General features: G+C 34.7%; 1 protein-coding gene across 4 annotated transcripts in view; it reads left to right on the top strand.

The window, feature by feature from the left end:
• The window catches only part of LOC145266399 (WD repeat and FYVE domain-containing protein 3-like), a 447754-nt gene that overhangs the window by 320337 nt on the left and 107377 nt on the right, over positions 1–20040 (top strand). For all 4 annotated transcript variants that reach the window (XM_080122046.1, XM_080122045.1, XM_080122044.1 and 1 more), the window contains exons 32-34: positions 1593–1810; positions 6354–6535; positions 12431–12574. In XM_080122046.1, the coding sequence (XP_079978172.1) occupies positions 1593–1810; positions 6354–6535; positions 12431–12574 (544 nt within the window). The remainder of the gene's footprint in view (positions 1–1592; positions 1811–6353; positions 6536–12430; positions 12575–20040) is intronic.

The following is a 20040-nucleotide window of genomic DNA, read 5'->3' as shown; positions in this document are numbered from 1 at the left end:
CATTACAACTGGGCCAGAGCCCCCCAGCAGTATCTCATGATAATATCTTTGTTGGATTGTTATCACACTGTGGGATTGCTACATTCACACTGATGCAGATAGAGCCTCATCTTTTATTTTCTTTATGTATTTTCCTTGGTTGATGGGTAAAGACCGTAATTATTAAAAGATGCAGAGATTGAATTTAACCATCAATTTGGTATAAAACACTCATTGTAAGTTAATAGGCTATAACTTTTGCCTGTTTTTAATGGGTAAAATGTCTATTATTATATATATATATATATATATATATATATATATATATATATATATATATATATATATACATACATGGTCGATTTTGCCCATTGAATTGAAGAGCTGGAAATGTGAGGCTTGTAATTGCGTGCTCCTCATAAAAGCGGTTTACATTAACCATAAAACAATCACATGCCATGAGCAAAGTGAGCAAAAAAAACGGAGCGAGAAGTGAAACAAGTTTTAACGTGCAACTTTCTCTGCCATCTGTGTGGCAAACTGTTCAAGTCTAATGCTGGCCTGAAAAGTCATCTTCGGGCTCACGGACGGGGTTTAAGTATTGCTGAGGATTGACCTGATATCTTTGATGAGATTGGTAGGGAGCATTGGGATGGCTAATGTCTGTTAAGACAAAGTAATTAGTATGTGTGTGTGTGTGTATATATATATATATATATATATATATATATATATATATATATATCTATACACACGTGTATATTTGTGTGTGTGTATATTTGTATTGGGGTAGAGAGGGTTCCCGTAAGCTGTGGTGAAGGCAACTTTTCTAGGAGAAGGAAATCTCTGATTTAAAAAACCATAAAGCGGAAGACCAGTACCCGCATTAAGCTGGTCTGCAGTTTAATTTGTTACTGGCTATCTTGCTCTTGCTTGTTGCTGGATCTCAACATTTTGAATCGAGAGAGAGACTTAGCTGTCGTACAAAGCTAAGACTCTGCAACATCATATTTGTATAGATACTCCCTCAGACATTTGAGCTCATGGATTTTAAATGTCTGAGGGAGTGGCACTCGTCTGACAAGACGTTGCAATCATCATATGTATATATATATATATATATATGATGAGAGTAATGGAAATAGTATTCCGATGAGATAGATGAGAAGGAACAAACTAAGTTATATGTCCATTAATGTTTCATCTTTATTTTAAGATTTCTTCTGGAGGAATAAATTTTCTTCAGTTCATCCAGAAGAAGTCTTACAATAAAGATGAACCCTTGAACATATAACTTGGTTTGCTCTTTTATCATATCTCTCTCTCTCATATATATATATATATATATATATATATATATATATATACACACACACAATAACTATTGCTTTGTAGGATTGTCGTCATTCTGTTGAATTGCAGATAGAGCCTTGTCTTGATTCTTCTTTATATATTTCCTCTTGTCCGATGATGAAAGACCAAGATGAGTCAATAATGCATTCACTAAAATAAAAACACAGGTGATAATTTGAATGCTACAAACTCCAACATTTCTTTTTCCAATGCGTTAAACTAATTCCATTTCATGTTTGTTTTTTTTCTACATTGAACAGGATTGCCGAGGAAATTGACAAGGGCCTCGGATTTGATTGGCTGCTACTTTTTATGCAGAACCATCTTCACTCGGCAACTGTGATTTTGGCTCTCCGAATTCTGATTCTTTTGTTACGTAATGGCAACATTCTGCAGCGGTTCCGTGAGGGCGGCCATGGAGGCGGGTGGCTGGATGAGACAGAGACGGTCCTCAAGAGTCAAATGAGTATTATGCTTGGTAAGCATCATCTCCCCCACTGGTGCTACCAGATCAGGCAGTCTATTGGCTTCCTGAGACGAAATGCACCTACATTGATTTTCTGTTTTTGTTTTCTATTCTCCTTTGTAAAACTTGATTATGTTCTGCAAAAATAAAAACAAAAACAACAGCCCCCATTCCCCCTCCTTCCACTCTCCTTTCCTTTTCTATCTCTACTAACCAACCCTGTCGGTGGGGCATAAGAATACACCGACTGCCTCCCTGCAGAGAGTAAAAACCTCTCAATGGGGCCACCTGTTGGCCATGGGTGGCGACCCGTAATCCCTAGGAAAGGGATCCTGGTGGCTGAGTAACTAATACCTAGGGAAAACAAAGGTATCAGTTGCAACGCTCCACTTTCGCCTCATACTGGGCTAGACGGGCGGTTGGACGGGCCCGATCCAATCAATTGGTTGGTCACGTCAAGCTCTAAACCTAACTAACAGAACAAGAAAATCCACTCGCACTCCCCACCTTTTTACAATAAACAGATTTAGAAAGCGGTGGCTCATGGGTCAATCAACTCGCTGGACAAATGGACTTATCACGGCTGAAAAACAAATATTCTTGCTAAAAAGAGGCTTTTAAAAAAAAATTTTTTAGTAAAAATGGATGAACTACAGGTGCTTAGGTCCACCAACGAGACGAGTATACCTCCCGTGTATCCCTGTTGCTGTTGGGGCAAATGGGTTCCCCCCAACACCTCCCATATAGGGCTCCAGGGTGGGTGGGGAGCACGAGAGAAGAAAAATTATGAACTACAAAAATGGCCCACTATAAGCCTCAAAAAAGAAGTCATTCAGAAGTTTCTGATCTGACTAGCTCAGACTCAGAAACTGAAATAAACAAACAAACCTTCCCAAGATTTTTTGTAATAGAAACAATTGAAGGAGAACAAATAACAAAATGTTTCCTTTCAAAATAGAAAGAATACTATCAAAAGGAATCAAACCAAAAACTGTAAAAAAAAAAAAAAAATGGCACACTGTTAATCGAAATAACAAACCAGAAACAAGCAACTGAAATTTACAAATGGATACTTTTCGATGATCAAAAAATAAAAACCTACCCCCACAGAACATTGAAGGTGTAATCAGATGCCCTGAACTAGCCCTGTGCCCCTTAGAAGAAACAAAAAGTAATCTTAAAAATCAAACGTCATTGATATCAAAAGAATTCAGATAAAAACAAGATCTGGCGAAATCATAGACACAAACACTTACATATTAACATTTGATACTCCTCAAATACCTAACAACATAAAAATAGGATATGAAAAAATAAACACTGGAATTTACATACCAAGCCCATTCAGGTGTCACAATCGTCATCAATACAGGCACCATAAAGATCGATGTACACAACCACCAACTTGCAAGAGATGTGGAGATAAAGAAACACATACTGATTGCCAAAACACACCAAAATGTGTCGATTGCCATCAAAATCATAGTGCAAACTCAAAGAAATGTGAAAAATGGAAAAAAGAAAAAGAAATTCTCAGAATAAAATATACCAAAAACATAAGTTTCCAAGAAGCCCATAAACTAGCAGAAAACACAAAATACTCTGAGATAACAAAGAAATACACAGCCTAACCTTGAACCAAATAATAATAATACAACAAAAACGAATCTCTCAAACACCCAAATTGAAGTATTCATGAAATTACTCAACGAAATGAGAGAACTAATAGAAGACTTAAAAAAAAACATGAAACAAACCATCACAGAAAGTAAAGATTTTTTAAAGAATATAACCGAAATAAACAAAGTCCCCAAACTAAAACTCTACCACAAAAACCTATTAAACTCCAAACAACAGCATCCATAGAAACAACCCCTATGACAGAAAAAATAAAAAATAAACAGATCCCAAAAGAACCCCACAAGACCGCCACCAATAAAAGCAAAATAAACAGATCCCGCTCAACCTTTAGATCAGGACCCCACCACCCACCAAGACCCCATTCGCGATCTGAAACTCGAAGCACCCAAGCAAACATCGAAACTATGGACGTAGACATAAACACCAACAGTCCAAAACCAGAAAAAGACAAACCATGGCTCATAAAATACTTCAATGGAACATAAGAGGAACAAAACCCAACTTTGAAGAAATATTACTCCTTATAAAAACTTTCTGCCCTGCTATAATTGCCCTACAAGAAACCCACCTAAAAGAAGATAATACAATTAATATAAAACACTACTGCTCATATAGCTACATAAACAAGAATTCAAACATAGCTACAGGAGGATGATCACTACTTATAAACAAAAACATCCCACACAGTGAAATAAACCTAAAAACAAACATGCAAGCTGTTGCAATAACTGCAACATTCCATAAAACAATAACATTCTGTTCACTATACATCCCACCAAGTGAAAGAATAAAAGAAACTGAACTTAATGCCCTAATCTAACAACTACCAAAACCATTCATACTAATGGGGGACCTAAACGGCCACAATGAACTATGGGATAGTACAAGAAATGAGAAACGTGGTAAAATAATCGAAACGCTACTTAACCAAAATCAATTATACCTACTCAACACCAAAGAAAATACATATCTACACCCAGCAACAGGCATTCTCTCAGCTATTGATTTAGCAATTTGCGACCCAACTCTAATTATGGACTACAACTGGAAAAAAACGTGATGATACATGCGGAAATGGCCACTACCCAATTATATTAGAAAACAAAAACCCAGAACTAGACAACAAACCTTCCCGTTGGAATTTAAAAAAGGCAAACTGGGAAAAATTCCAAAACTCCTGCAAATCTAGACTGATACCAGAAGCAAACACCCAGACTGAGGATCACATAATATATTTCAACAATACACTCCTTTCCATTGCAAAAGAAAACATACCAAAAAGTTCTCCTCCTACAAAAGTCAACAAACCATGGTATAACAAAGAATGCCAGGAAGCAGTGAGAATGCGACGTGCCAAACTAAGAAAATTTAAAAAGAATCCAACTAAGGAAAACGTAGATCAATTTAAAAACAGCAGAACAAAAGCAAGAAAAATCATCAAAGAAGCAAAAAGGAACACCTGGAAAAACTTTGTATCAAAAATAAATGAGAACACCAAAATCAAAAAAGTATGGGAGATGAAAGAAAAGTATCTGGAAAAAACAAAGACCCATTCAAACACCTTACTTGCAATAACATAAAAATTACTAACAAAGAAAATATTGCAAACAAACTAACTGAACAATTCTCCATAAACTCCTCATCAAAAAACCAATCAAAGAAATTCCAAACCCTAAAACAGAACGAAGAAAAGAAAAGAATTAACTTCAAATCAAAAAACGAAGAACATTACAACCAACCATTCAACATAACAGAACTAAAAGGACTCAAAGGCAACGAAAAAGCTGATACAGCAGCAAAAAAAAACTTTAAAAATGAATATCAGAAACACAAAAGTACCTCACACTGATTACAAACCACTAATCAACAAATACATCACTTCCAAGTGGCAGGAGTCATGGAATGCCTGCAAGAATAACAAGCTCCAGCAGGTGAAGCCCAACCTCGGGAAAAGAACAGAGGGCGGGACCTCTAGCTGGGAGAAGACAAGAAGAGAAGGAACAGTAATGACAAGACTTCAAATAGGACACACCAGGATCACTGACTCGTACCTGTTAAAAGGTGAAAAGGCCCCATTCTCTGTGTCATGTCATGAGCTTTACACGGTGAAACATATCCTGATAGACTGCGTGGATCTCTAGCAGATATGAATGAGGTACTACCGTGAAGGTAGTTTAAAAGATCTTGTTCACAAAGTGGACCCTGGCAATATCTTGAAATTCCTAAGAGAAACAAGATTATATAACAAAATCTAAAATCCTAATAAACAATAAACAAACATAACCAAATAACCACTTCAGAAAAACCTAAAACCCAAATAACAAACAAAATACAACCAAACAACCTTTCCAGCAAAATCAAATTACCTAATAAACAACAAACAAACATGACAAAATAACCTCCTCAGCATTAAATGACCCACAAAAGTTGATATGCTGGTTAAATAACCCATCCATCCATCTCCCCCAAAACTTTTTTTTTTTAATTTATACCCAGTTTCTTTAATTATTTGGATTCTTTGGAATACTGTTCTCATCTTGAATATCATTTTCGCAATGTTCCAGTTGATGTAACCTCTGACCTTCTTCAGGTGTATCTTGTTGAACTCTGAGAATCTTTCTGTTGAACTCTGGATTCTTTCTGATGCAGATTCTCCGAGTTTGACAAGATACACCTGAAAAAGGTTTAAGGTTACATCGATGGAAACGTGAAAATAACACTCAAAATGAGAACAGTAGTACGAAGAATCTAAATAAAACGAATTAACAATTCTAGCATTGAAAACTATTGAATCGGATGCATACCAATTTTATTACTTACCTAAAAAATTCTGACATTTCAATAACTTTTCTTTTTTTTTTTTTTTTTTGTCATTTTTTTAAATCCTGATTTTATATTTTTCTATTGCATTTAGGTTTGAATGTGAGTGGCAACAAAAACCACAAACGTGAGATCAATACAGACGTCTGCCATGTTCCTGGTTTCCTGGCGCTACAATGGATTCTGCCCTACCATAACAACGTGTGTGAGGTATACTTTTTACTGATGGCATTATTACTAGGGCAACGCATCACTGAATTACCTGCTGACTTACAGGTGAGTTAATTGCTGTCATTGCTTAAAAAGTTCTTTTAGTTCTTGAGTTAATTACAGTAGAGAAGAGTCTGGATCAAATAGATTTGAAGCATCTTAGAATGTGCAACAATTAAAAAGAACACAATTTGCCATAACACCGTTTTTTTTTTTTTGTGGAGGGGGGGGGGTAAATTTCCAATGATATTGTGAACAAAACAATATAGTGTGTTAAAAAGTTTTACTGTTTACAAAGAAGTTTAGTGCTTGTCCAAAATTCTCCCTATATTAATTATGTAGATAAGAGATCTTTGCAAAACAATGGTTGCAAATTTATTTTGGCAGCATAAGTAGTCATCGAATTAAAAGATTGTTAGAAATGAGAAAATTTGCCGTCTTATATCTTATGTGTCTATTAACCAAATTTTCAGTGTAAAACTAAAAATGCAGACTGGAAACGATCAAATGTAGTGTCATCTATATATATATAAAAGCGAAAATGTATGTATGTATGTACGCTTTTCCTTGATGTCCACAAAAGGCTTCTTTCAGAGAAGCGCTCGCTCGCTTCACAACTTCTTAAAACTTTTTATATCATCTATAAATTGTAATATCTCACAGTTAACCATGAAGCTCGCCTGTCTGTTTAATTTTATTGACTTTCAAACGTTAATTATTCCACATTTCTCGCATCGGCACACGTTACATTCGGTTTTCGGTATAAAAAAAAAAAGCGAAACTCGACTCTAATCACAGGCCCAGAGCCAGTGGTCTCTAGAGAGCTAAGTAACGTTTGGTCAATGTCGACTTCATCATATCAGACTGTAGCTTTCATTTCGAGACGAGGGAGCGGGTTTTTAAAAACAAACAAACCGATTTATTGACCTCATTAAAAACTGTCCCGCACAAAATGCTAACTGCTGAATAGCTATCGCTGTCACGTCAATCAAAAACGCGCACCTGTTTTTTTTTTTTTCACACTTTACTATTTTCCAACTGCGCGTCATCAAGGCTTTTTTTTTTCACGGGCACCTGTTTTTTTTCACACACACTTACAAACACCCGGGCAACGCCGGTACCCCTCGATAGTCTTGTGATAAATGGAAATTGATCAGAATTTATGCAATAATTATAAAATTAAACCATTCCATCATGTACAATCGATAGTTCTTATTTTTTTACAGAAATTTTAGTATATTCTATACTAGCGGGGGTACCCGGCGTTGCCCGAGTGTTTGTTTCCGGGACGGGGGGGGGGAGTTTTAAAAAATGTTATGGTAGGTAAGTAGGAAGGATCAAACCCGGAGTCATGAGTAAAAGTAGGAAAATAAAGTGTGAAAAAAAAAAAAAAAAAAAAAAAAAAAAATCTGCAACGTTAACAGTTCGGCCACCAAGAAAAGTCCATTCCAGTTGTTTAGGAAAAAAAAAAAAAAAAAAAAAACGACTACGGTAGGTCGGCGCGAACGTGAAAATATAATGTGAATTGTCCAGCACGCTAACCACTACGCCACAGAGCACTGCAGCTTAGTTTAGTGATTTTAAATAACTTCACATGAAAGAACTACGAAGCCAAACCGGTGTTCTCTTCTCAACTGTTCCTTGTGAACGATCCCCAAATGGTGTTAAGTGGTGGCAGGGGGAGGAGGAATTTATTAGAGAGAAAATATTTTACCACTTCCATTGATCTTAACCGATTTTGGCCGTGACTTCTCAGCAGAAAAAGTATAGCAATCTAAGATTATCGAGGAATTTGAGAAATAATAATCCTATAACACACCTCAGATATTGTTCTGCCGTTTGTGCATATTATATTTGCATGAAATATCTTGATTTTTAATCCTATTAAGGTCAAAATCAGCGGGAAAAAATGAGTTCATTTTATTTATATAGAGATTAGAACTAAAAATATTTTTTTTAGATTTGTGCTTGAAACTGCCACTTTACTATTTTTTGGATGAGGAATAAAAAAAAAGTTCTTTGTAATATCAAAACCTTTTTCTCAGATATATTTTAACTTCTGTGAATTTATCTAATTCATCTGATATCAAAAAAACAAAAATACAGAAAAATCTTTATGATGTACGTACCTGTCACAGAACAAAAAAAGATCATATTCCAAAAATCACATAAATTTATCCAATAGTTGTTTTTTTTTTGTACAGAAAATCATTTAATGATTTTAAGTAATTAATAGTAAATCGTGGCCATTACAAGGCTGAAAACAAACAAAAAAAAAATCTCAGCAGTTCAAATTGAGTTATCACTTTTCATCACCTTTTGTTTATTTAAGATAGCAGAGCAAGACACTCAGTTCTTGCTTCCTCATAAATTTTTATTTTCTTACAAAAAAAAAAAAAAATCTGATCAATTTACGTGAAGTTTTGAATATAATCTTTTTCTTCTGTGATATGTATATACAGCTTAAAGGTTTTTGTGTATTTTTGTTTTTAAACATAGGAGCAATTCTGGACAACTACCAAATTTTTACTAATAGCCTAAAAACATACATAGTTTCATTATGGATGTGTGCTGGTTTAAAGTTATGATTCAATTCCAACACCAGTCACAATTTCAATGTGATCTTAATCAGTGCGGCAGCAGAAGCTGTATTGTTGAACCATCAGTAAAGGCAGTTGTAATGATGGGAATGTGTAGAGATTGCCTGCCTCTCTCTTTCTCATTAGTAGAGTTTCTACATCTGTCTCTTTCTTTTTTTTTCTTTAGACAAACTCATCCATCATCGTCTTTCCCTCTTTCTGTCTGTTGTCTTATCTCTTTGTATATGAGTTAGCTGCGGGCATATAATACTAACATATATTGATATTTTAACTTTAAAATTTTCAACTTTTATTTTTCTTTGAAGTATGCACTCAGATTGTTATCGTGCATCCATGCACGTTCGCTTCAAAGGCTGTGATTGTCCGCTTGTTTTGCTGGTCTAAAGTTGTTGCTCAATTTAGATGCCGCTCGCAGTGTCAATTGCTCACTTAATGATGCAATAGATGTAATTGCTCAGTTAGTGATGCAATAGATGTAATTGCTCACTTAGTGATGCAATAGATGTAATTGCTCAGTTAGTGATGCAATAGATGTAATTGCTCAGTTAATGATGCAATAGATGTAATTGCTCAGTTAGTGATGCAATAGATGTAATTGCTCAGTTAGCGACACAATAGATGTAATTGCTCAGTTAGCGACGCAATAGATGTAATTGCTCAGTTAGCGACGCAATAGATGTAATTGCTCAGTTAGCGGCGCAATAGATGTAATTGCTGAGTTAGCGACGCAATAGATGTAATTGCTGAGTTAGCGACGCAATAGATGTAATTGCTCAGTTAGCGACGCAATAGATGTAATTGCTCAGTTAGCGACGCAATAGATGTAATTGCTCAGTTAGCGACGCAATAGATGTAATTGCTCAGTTAGCGACGCAATAGATGTAATTGCTCAGTTAGTGATGCAATAGATGTAATTGCTCAGTTAGTGACACAATAGATGTAATTGCTCAGTTAGTGACGCAATAGATGTAATTGCTCAGTTAGTGACGCAATAGATGTAATTGCTCAGTTAGTGACGCAATAGATGTAATTGCTCAGTTAGCGACGCAATAGATGTAATTGCTCAGTTAGCGACGCAATAGATGTAATTGCGCAGCTAGCGACGCAATAGATGTAATTGCTCAGTTAGCGACGCAATAGATGTAATTGCTCAGTTAGCGACGCAATAGATGTAATTGCTCAGTTAGCGACGCAATAGATGTAATTGCTCAGTTAGCGACGCAATAGATGTAATTGCTCAGTTAGCGACGCAATAGATGTAATTGCTCAGTTAGCGACGCAATAGATGTGATTGCTCAGTTAGCGACGCAACAGAGGTAATTGCTCAGCTAGCGACGCAACAGATGTAATTGCTCAGCTAGCGACGCAACAGAGGTAATTGCTCAGCTAGCGACGCAACAGAGGTAATTGCTCAGCTAGCGACGCAACAGAGGTAATTGCTCAGCTAGCGACGCAACAGAGGTAATTGCTCAGTTAGCGACGCAACAGATGTAATTGCTCAGTTAGCGACGCAACAGATGTAATTGCTCAGTTAGCGACGCAACAGATGTAATTGCTCAGTTAGCGACGCAACAGATGTAATTGCTCAGTTAGCGACACAACAGATGTAATTGCTCAGTTAGCGACGCAACAGATGTAATTGCTCAGTTAGCGACGCAACAGATGTAATTGCTCAGTTAGCGACGCAACATATGTAATTGCTCATTTAGCGACGCAACAGATGTAATTGCTCAGTTAGCGACGCAATAGATGTAATTGCTCAGTGATGTTGCTAGTCTCAGTCTTTTCTATAAATACTATTACGGCATGGGTTTTTCAGAATTGTCTGATTTATTCCTGCTTCATTTTTTTCCAGCTTGGTTGACTTGTTATTCTAGTGGTCTCCTTCTGAATAAAATTACAGCTCGTGTTTAAAACATTTAACAAACGTTCATTTTCTTTGGAGCTTACAATGATACTAGCTTTCTTTTGATGAAAAATAAACTTGAAATGAAAACTTTTAGTCCAACCAAATCAAAACACAAGTCCAACTGAACATTGCTTTCATAGGGCTATTAAAAAAACCAACATACCATCTGTTTCCAAGGGCTATCAAAAACTAACTATCAGACTTCTTAAAAACCAAACTGCCCTTGAAATACACAGACGACTAACTGATTCCCCCTGCCCACATATATATATTCTTCAGAATAATATAATGCAATAGATCTACTAGTATGGAAATCCAATGATTATCGGTCTTACAAAAATATTATTGGCTGTAATATTTTATAAAGAGTTATTGGAATGTATTCTTTGTCTTGCATATAATAAAAATTTTAGATTTAAAATTTAACCATTTCACATCATAAATTTAAATTACTAAATTATGATATATATATGTGTGTGTGTATATATATATATATATATATATATATATATATAGTTTTATAAAATATGCAAAGCTTCTTTAAACCATATATTGTGGTTTTAGATTTTCATGGCTAGGTTTCTTTCCTTTTATCTATTTGCCTGTCTGGTACCGAAGGTACTTTAGCTTTTTTTATGCGTTTTTATTCCTACATAATTTTATATGCTAAATAGCATATCAGTAAATAGTGCTTCAGTCTAAGGCTTAAATAGTATTGTTCTGCTTGCTATTTATTAATTTATTTTACTTTTATTATTTAATATATTATTTTATTATTTTATTTAAATTTATATATTAGTGAAATAATAACTGGATTGTTTCTAAACCTTGCTATTATGCAAGTGGTATTTTCCACTGGAGAGCCATGAATTTAAACACTGTCCTGTCATTAAATCACTGACATATCCTGTGGTAAACAGCTGATGATCCCGGTTTTTATTTAACAAGTTAATGTTTCTTGTTTTTGTTTACTTTAATAGTTGAATTCACCTATGTAATTATGAATTTTCTAGCAGTAAGATGGTTTATGCAAATGCTAAGTCTTCAATATGTTAAACTTAGCATTAAACTGCAGTTTTATTTTATTATATATATTATTTCTCTTTTCTTAGTTAAATTTTTCTCACTCCCAGCCCTGAACCCCATATTACCTTTTTTATTATTTTTTAAAATTTCTATAATTTTTACAGATAAACTTATTGTTCAGATTTTCAAAATCAGACGCAAATAGCATTTAAGCTGACAAATCATACTTTTCTTCCGTCTAACCAGTTTTCATTTGTTATTGTTATACCATGTCATTGATAATATAATAATGTATAAAGTATTTAATAAATTTCTTTTTCAGATGATGTCTGTATTATCACATGCTTTTGAATAATTCTTATGTATTATCCCAACGATATCCGTGTATCATTGTTGTCTTTCAAATGGTGTCTGTTTTATTTGCAGCTGAACTTGGATGTGATTTGGACAGTGATCTTTGGTGTTCCTGCCAGCAAACCAGTTTTCATGGCAAATAAAGAAAACAAAATTGAAATCTGTGTAGAAGCTTCTTTGGTGATTTTATCCATGGTCAGATCAATGCTGAATGAAGTAAGTATCTCGCAATCGTGAGGTTATTCTCTATCTCTACAAATCATGAAACCATATATGGAGTATTGTCGTCATATTTGGGTTGGTGAATCTCTCTCATTTGAGGGTTCTTAATAATGTTAAAAATGTATCTGTAATTTTATGGGCCCTACACTTCTTCTCTACAACCTTTTTCCCACAGATGTATCTGTACGGCATAATCATGTTGAGACACCGGTTCTAGCCAGATCACCAAAATTAAGCAACGTTAAGCCTGGCCAGTACCAGATTGGTGACCATTTGGGAAGGCTAGACACTGTATGTACCTTCTGGGAAAGTTGAGCATGGGGCCAGCACCCTCACCCTGAAAAAAAGAACTCTTCACTACAAAAGCATCTACAAACTTGTGGATGGCCTATGTCCCTGGCCAATTACGTTGACACACCGGTTCTTGCCAGATCACCAGTTAAGCAATGTTGAGCTTGGCCAGTACCAGATTGGTGACCATTTGAGAAAGGCTAGCGCTGTATGTACCTTCTGGGGAGGTTGAGCATGAGGCCAGCATCGTCACCCCGAAAAAAAAAAAAACTCCTTGCTACAAAAGCATCTACAAACTTGTGGATGGCCTATGCTCCTCCAGGAGCTCAAGGCTATGGGACTCTTTTCTGCGACCTTTTTCTCACAGATGTGATGTTGCTAATCTCAGTTTATTCTATAAATGCTATTATGGCATGTGCTCTTCAGAATTGTCTGATCTATTCCCTGCTTCATTTTTTCCAGCTCATTTGACTTGTTGGTCTAGTGGTCTCCACCAATTCATTGTTTCAATACCTTATTTTAATGTAGCTTGTTATTCCAGTAGCTTCTTTCTAAGAACTGCAAGCTTGTGAAAGTCTCTCTACAGACTGTTTTCCTCCTACCTATAACTTTGGTCTTTTCACAACTAAGGCCAATAGACATCTCCTGTCTTTAATCATCTTCCATTCTTGTTAGCTCCTTACATCAAGTGGCTTCATACTTTGTCTAAAACAATTTATATAAAAAATATTTTTTTAATTTAAAGTATTGATGTTCCATCAACCGTTGGGTTTTAATTCATATGATAATAGACTAATGTTTGGGCATGTTAAACTCAGTCCCGCAAGAGCCATAGCAGTTTGTATTGTCAAAAGGGCAGCACTCCTACAATTATATCTAGTGTTATCAGATCAGGCTGCCTGAAGATACTGGCTTCTTGACCTAAAATGCACCGAACACTGATGTTATTGCTTGTTTCCTTCCCTTTTTCAAAACTCAATCAGGTATTGCAAAGTCAAAAATAAGAATAACAATTTTCCTCTACAAAACAATCAAACCAAACACTTTGAATAAATATTTTAAGATATAAAGAATTTGAAGCATAAAAACTTTTCCAAAATTATTGGATTCAGCATTAAATGCCGAAAATGGTAGATATTCCATAAAACAACCAAACAAAATCTACAGTTATAACTGGAGCCACTTAATAAAAATGATTGTAGAATAATTGGTACTTCTACACGAAATTTCGGAAATCGTAAAACTAAATTTCACATGAACAAAAATAGTATCTACGTATTCCTCGTATTTCTAAGATGATTTTATCCAAAAATTACGAAAATCGATAAGGTAGGAAATTATTTATTAAAGAAAATAAAAAATAGAATTTGATGAAAATGATCATAAAACACAGGATAGTTCAACAGGGAGGTAATTTTCCATTTTGAAAAAACAAGATGGCAGCAATTTTCACCTGCTAACACAATTAAAGTTGTTTTGTTTAATAATTCAGTAATATTCAGGTAATTTCGATTGCATAATTTTGAAGCTACCATTGTAACTTATTGGAATTGATGAAAAAAATCAGTTAAAACCATTTTTTTCATTATCTGAAAACTCCATTTATCGACTACAGAATCTCGCCCCAATTCTGTAGAAGTGTCAAATATTTTTCTTTTAATTTAGAGATATGCATGCAATAATTACGTTGTATTCAAGAATGTAAATACAAACATATATTTGGTTTAACAAAAAAAATATAACAAAATAAATCAGCAGATATAAATGCATTCTTTATTTCAATATAACGAAAATTTAAATTGTTCAGTTGTATCTGAATGCAACAGCAACAAAATTACAATAGTTTAAAATGCACAAATATTCAAACACGTTCGATGTTTTCTTTTGAGGCTTGACACCTCTTCTTGTCGACAATCTTTGGTAGGCTAGGTTAAAAATTCTGTGCAGTTCTATCAGAGACTAGCCTGGGTGCCCGGCATTGCCCAGATGTTTGGAGGTGTGTGTTGAGCAAAAAAAAAAAAAAGCGGTAGTAGGCAGACAGGCTCGAACCCGTACCGTGAAGGAGGAAAAAATAAACCTGACGTCTTAGCCAAGGTCTCCATCATCTGACGTTGAAATTAAATGTAGTCAATTAAAAAGAAGATGTTGACTTGCGAAAAAAGCGATCCCTCCTTGTAGAAAGCTGCCCAGGTTGAGGGTGAAGGAATTAATGTCTTTGGCTAATTTTTCTATATTTGTTGTCTGAAGGGTCGAGATTTAAAGCAATACCAATCTCATGAAAATACATTGCCTCTGTCGAAAGTTTTAGGCAGACATACAAACATACATACATACATTTAAACAGTCAAGTGAGATTTATATAATAAACTAGCGAGGGGTACCCAGCGTTGCCCGGGTGATTTTCGGGGTATGTGAAAAAAACCCGAAAATGGAAAAAAAAAACAGGTGCCCGTGAAAAAAAAATGAAGCCTTCACAACGCGCAGTTGGAAAATAGTAAAGTGTTAAAAAAAACAGGTGCGCATTTTTGATTGACGTAACGGCGATAGGTATTCAGCGGTTAGCATTTTGTGCGGGACAGTTTTGAATGAGGTGAATAAATCAGTTTGTTTGTTTTTAAAAACCCACTCCCTGTTTATTAGGAGGAGCGAAATGAAAGCTACAGTTCGATATGACGAAGTCGACATTGAACAAACGTTACTTAGCTTTCTTGAGACAACTGGCTTTCGGCCTGTTATTAGAGTCGAGTTTTGCTTTTTTTTTATACCGAAAACCGAATGTAACGCGTGCCGATGCGGGAAATGTCGAATAATTAACGTTTGAAAGTCAATAAAATTAAATAGACAGGCGAGCTCCGTGGGTAACTGAGATATTACAATTTATAGATGATATAAAAAGTTTTAAGAAGTTGTGAACCGAGCAAGCACTTCTCTGAAAGAAGCCTTTTGTGGACATCAAGGAAAAGCGTACATACATACATACATACATACATTTTCGCTTTTATATATATAGATGAACTAGCAGGACTACCCAGTGTTGCTCGTGACCGTATAAGCAAGGAGAAAATTGAAGTGTATTTTGAACATATTTGTTATTCTTAGGAGAAAGGAACTTTTAATGTCCATGTATCATTTGCTATTTCGAGCAAAAGAATATTTTACCAACCCTAGGACGGGTATTACACATGTATGAAATAATTGTACTTTACCTAGGATAGCTAATTTACAGCATGTATATGAAATAATCTTACCTTTGCGAGGGTGGTTAATATACAATATAATAGATGACAAGTGATGATCAGTCAACCTAGTTATCTGAAAAGTTCTGAATAAATGATTGTAAATCGCTCTTCAATTTTCATAATGTAACAGCCTGTAACTTCTTCAATAATGATAGTGATAACTTGAAAAAAAAAAAAAAAAATGTCTGTGACATTCTAAATTTCAATCAGTGGAGTGAATTAAAAAAAAGATTTTCCTAAATTGAGGATAGATAAATTCTCATTATTTTTTTTAACACCCTTGTATATGATTCTTGCCGTCTCACCTCACTTTTTCAAAGTTGCTGTCTGTGCGGATCGCAAATGGACTTGTGATAGGCTGCATGTTTAACATACCCACGCTAAGTCTCTTTTGTGTGATAATTGCTTTTGTAATAACATTCCATTACTAGTCTGATTTCTTTTGTCGTCCATTTCTTCTGCCGAGTAATCTTTGATTTTTGCTAATCATATTTATTTATCTGTATTTGGACGGTGGTATTCTCTGACCTTTGAAGGGCCAACATTTCTAGGATGCTGACTGGATCTGCCATGTGTTCTATTAAAGGAGTACTTGCTGATCATGATGCCCAGATCTTTCTTCTGAGCCCCATGACCTTTATATTTGTTTAGTAACATCTTTTCATATGATTTTATTGGTGTATGTAGAAACACCAGATCCAGGATTATTTTATTTATATTCTTGTCATGGAAATAGTGTAGAAATAACAGTGCACTATTACACACACTGTACATATTAAATGTTTACAATAAAGATTATATTTGTTTCAGTGGCCTATAACTCATAGACAAAACGTTTCCGAACCTATATGCAAATATAGAACTTAATCCTAAAGTTAATAAGGAGGGCCAACATTCACAGGATGCTGACTGGATCTCCAATGTTGGCTATTGCTGATCATGAAGTTCAGATTTTTCTGATTAGGGTTAATTCCACCAAAAGTTTCGGAAAAATTTTTTATTTTTTCATTTAATAAAAACTTATACAGCATTACTCGTTTTTAAAAGTTTTTGAATATCTAACTTCGTTTTTCCTAGACAGTAATCTTGTGAACAAATATTGCTTGCATCCTTTTTGGAAAAATCAATGTTATGACTGAGTCTTTTTGTATGGGAAGTGGTTGCTTTTGTAATAGCATTGCATTACTTGTCTGATTTCCTTTGTGGTTCACTTCTTCTGCTGAGTAATCTTTGATTTAGGCTCATCATATTTATTTACTTGTATTTGCTCTGTAATATTCTGTGACCTAAAATAAGGAGGGCCAACATTCACAGGATGCTGACTGGGTCTCCGATGTTGGCTATTAAAGCATCTCTTGCCGATCATGATGCTCAGATTTTTCTTGCGTATGCAAATTAGCAAAATCATAAGACTCTTTACTTATATTCTTCTAATATAATCCATAAAGATAATAAAGATATGAAGAAACTTTTTTTTTCACTCCTGACGAAATCCTCTGCTGGAAATACGTCCTAAGAAAGAATACTGTTGCCACATCTGATGAGATACTACTCAGAGCATCCTTTCCTGCCTCAACAGAGTACAAAACTAGTGAGTGATGCTGTTTTCTCCTCCCTGCTACCTCTTTCTCACAGAAGAGATACTACTAGTCTTTCTCTACTCTATCATTAATATCTATCTTGTTGAGACATTGCCTTAGATAATAAAATTCTGCCCAATAACCCTAAACCCTTATCCTTAACAAGCCTTTGCGGCTTGATAGGTGGTGACACAAGCTAAAAAAAATTTCAAAGATATATCTCAGTTTATGAATTTTGAAATGCAATAAAAGTGATAGTGCTTGTGCTGCAATGTCTCATCGCCTGTTCGATAATAAGCGAATACATTTCTAACACCGATAAAAACAAGAAAGAACATAGATTTTGCAAATGACACCATTTAGAAGCTCAAAGTGAACAGTTGCTGGCAAAATGTCGTAACAATGGCAAAATGTCGTAACAATGACAAAATGTAACAATGACAAAATGTTGCAACAATGACAAAATGTCGTAACAATGACAAAATGTCGCAACAATGACAAAATGTCGCAACAATGACAAAATGTCATAACAATGACAACATTTCGTAACAATGAAAACATTTCGTAACAATGACAACATTTCGTAACAATGACAAAATGTCGCAACAATGACAATGTTGCAACAATGACAAAATGTTGCAACAATGACAAAATATCGTAACAATGACAAAATGTCGTAACAATGACAAAATGTTGCAGCAATGACAAAATGTTGTAACAATGGCAAAATGTCGTAACAATGGCAAAATGTCGTAACAATGGCAAAATGTCGCAACAATGACAAAATGTCGCAACAATGACAACATTTCGTAACAATGAAAACATTTCGTAACAATGACAACATTTCGTAACAATGACAAAATGTCGCAACAATGACAATGTTGCAACAATGACAAAATGTCGCAACAATGACAAAATGTTGTAACAATGACAAAATGTCGTAACAATGACAAAATGTTGCAGCAATGACAAAATGTTGTAACAATGGCAAAATGTCGTAACAATGGCAAAATGTCGTAACAATGACAAAATGTCATAACAATGACAAAATGTCGTAACAATGGCAAAATGTAACAATGACAAAATATCGTAACAATGACAAAATGTCGTAACAATGACAAAATGTTGTAACAATGGCAAAATGTCGTAACGACAAAATGGAACAATGACAAAATATCGTAACAATGACAAAATGTCGTAACAATGACAAAATGTCGTAACAATGACAAAATGTAACAATGACAAAATATCGTAACAATGACAAAATGTCGTAACAATGACAAAATGTCGTAACAATGACAAAATGTTGTAACAATGACAAAATGTAACAATGACAAAATATCGTAACAATGACAAAATGTTGTAACTATGACAAAACTATTGAGTATCACATGTGGTGATGGATGGTGATCTATCAGTTTATCAGTCTATCCATCAATTTGTCTTTCTGGTTAATAGTTAAGTTAATATAACTGTCGGATTGTGGGATATAAAATTATCGATGAATAATGTTTTTATTGGAGCTTAACTGAAACGATGACGTTGACATACCGACATGTTATTTTTAAGCGATAACAAATACTTGTACAGGAGAAGGGCTTCAAATGATGAGAGGAGACAATATTCCATTGTTGGAGAGTTAGACAGATGTTCTTTGATGAAGAAGAAGAGTGTATATAATAGTAACAGTCTATCTAATAGACAGTCTGTAACATTTAAGAGTTAGAGAAGCATTTAATATGACAGTAACAACCGGGAAGAATTCACATACCTGTTTCTTTGAAAGATAACACCACACAGTTATATTGCATATAACATTTATTCACACCCGTGTCAACATCTTGGAGATTCACATTTTGATCTTGACTTCACCGGCTTCCATGGTGTCTTCTTCCTGAATTTTACAACCGACCTCCTTGACTAGTCTTCTCTCTTCTAACTAACACCTGTGTATATATTAAAACTTTTTTTTGTGATTACATCATTTGCACTTCCACAAAGAATCCTGTCAACCGACATCTGTATCACGTACCTGGGTATTATTATTGTTAACGCACATTTTTTTTTCTGAAAACATTTGTTTTTATTTATCTAAAATTCCTTTTTGTTATTGTTTATAAAATCTAATAAAACTAAATTCCTAAAACGTGATTTAACTATATTTGTCCTTAGGTTGCATTTTTCTCTTTAAAACAAATATAATTTAATCATGATAATAATAATAATAATCTTTTTGCTCAGATAATTTGGTGATACCCTGGGTTTGCTAATTTGCAACATAACTCTCGCCTACATAAAGAAGTGCAAATTGTATTTGCGATTAATATTTTTCTCTCAATAAACCTTCATT

This window comes from Euprymna scolopes, chromosome 41 (assembly GCF_053919585.1).
Source record: "Euprymna scolopes isolate OS-2025 chromosome 41, ASM5391958v1, whole genome shotgun sequence".
In the NCBI taxonomy this organism is placed as follows: domain Eukaryota; kingdom Metazoa; phylum Mollusca; class Cephalopoda; order Sepiida; family Sepiolidae; genus Euprymna; species Euprymna scolopes.
The sequence above is the reverse complement of the archived record's forward strand: the minus strand, read 5'-3'. Positions and strand labels throughout refer to the sequence as shown.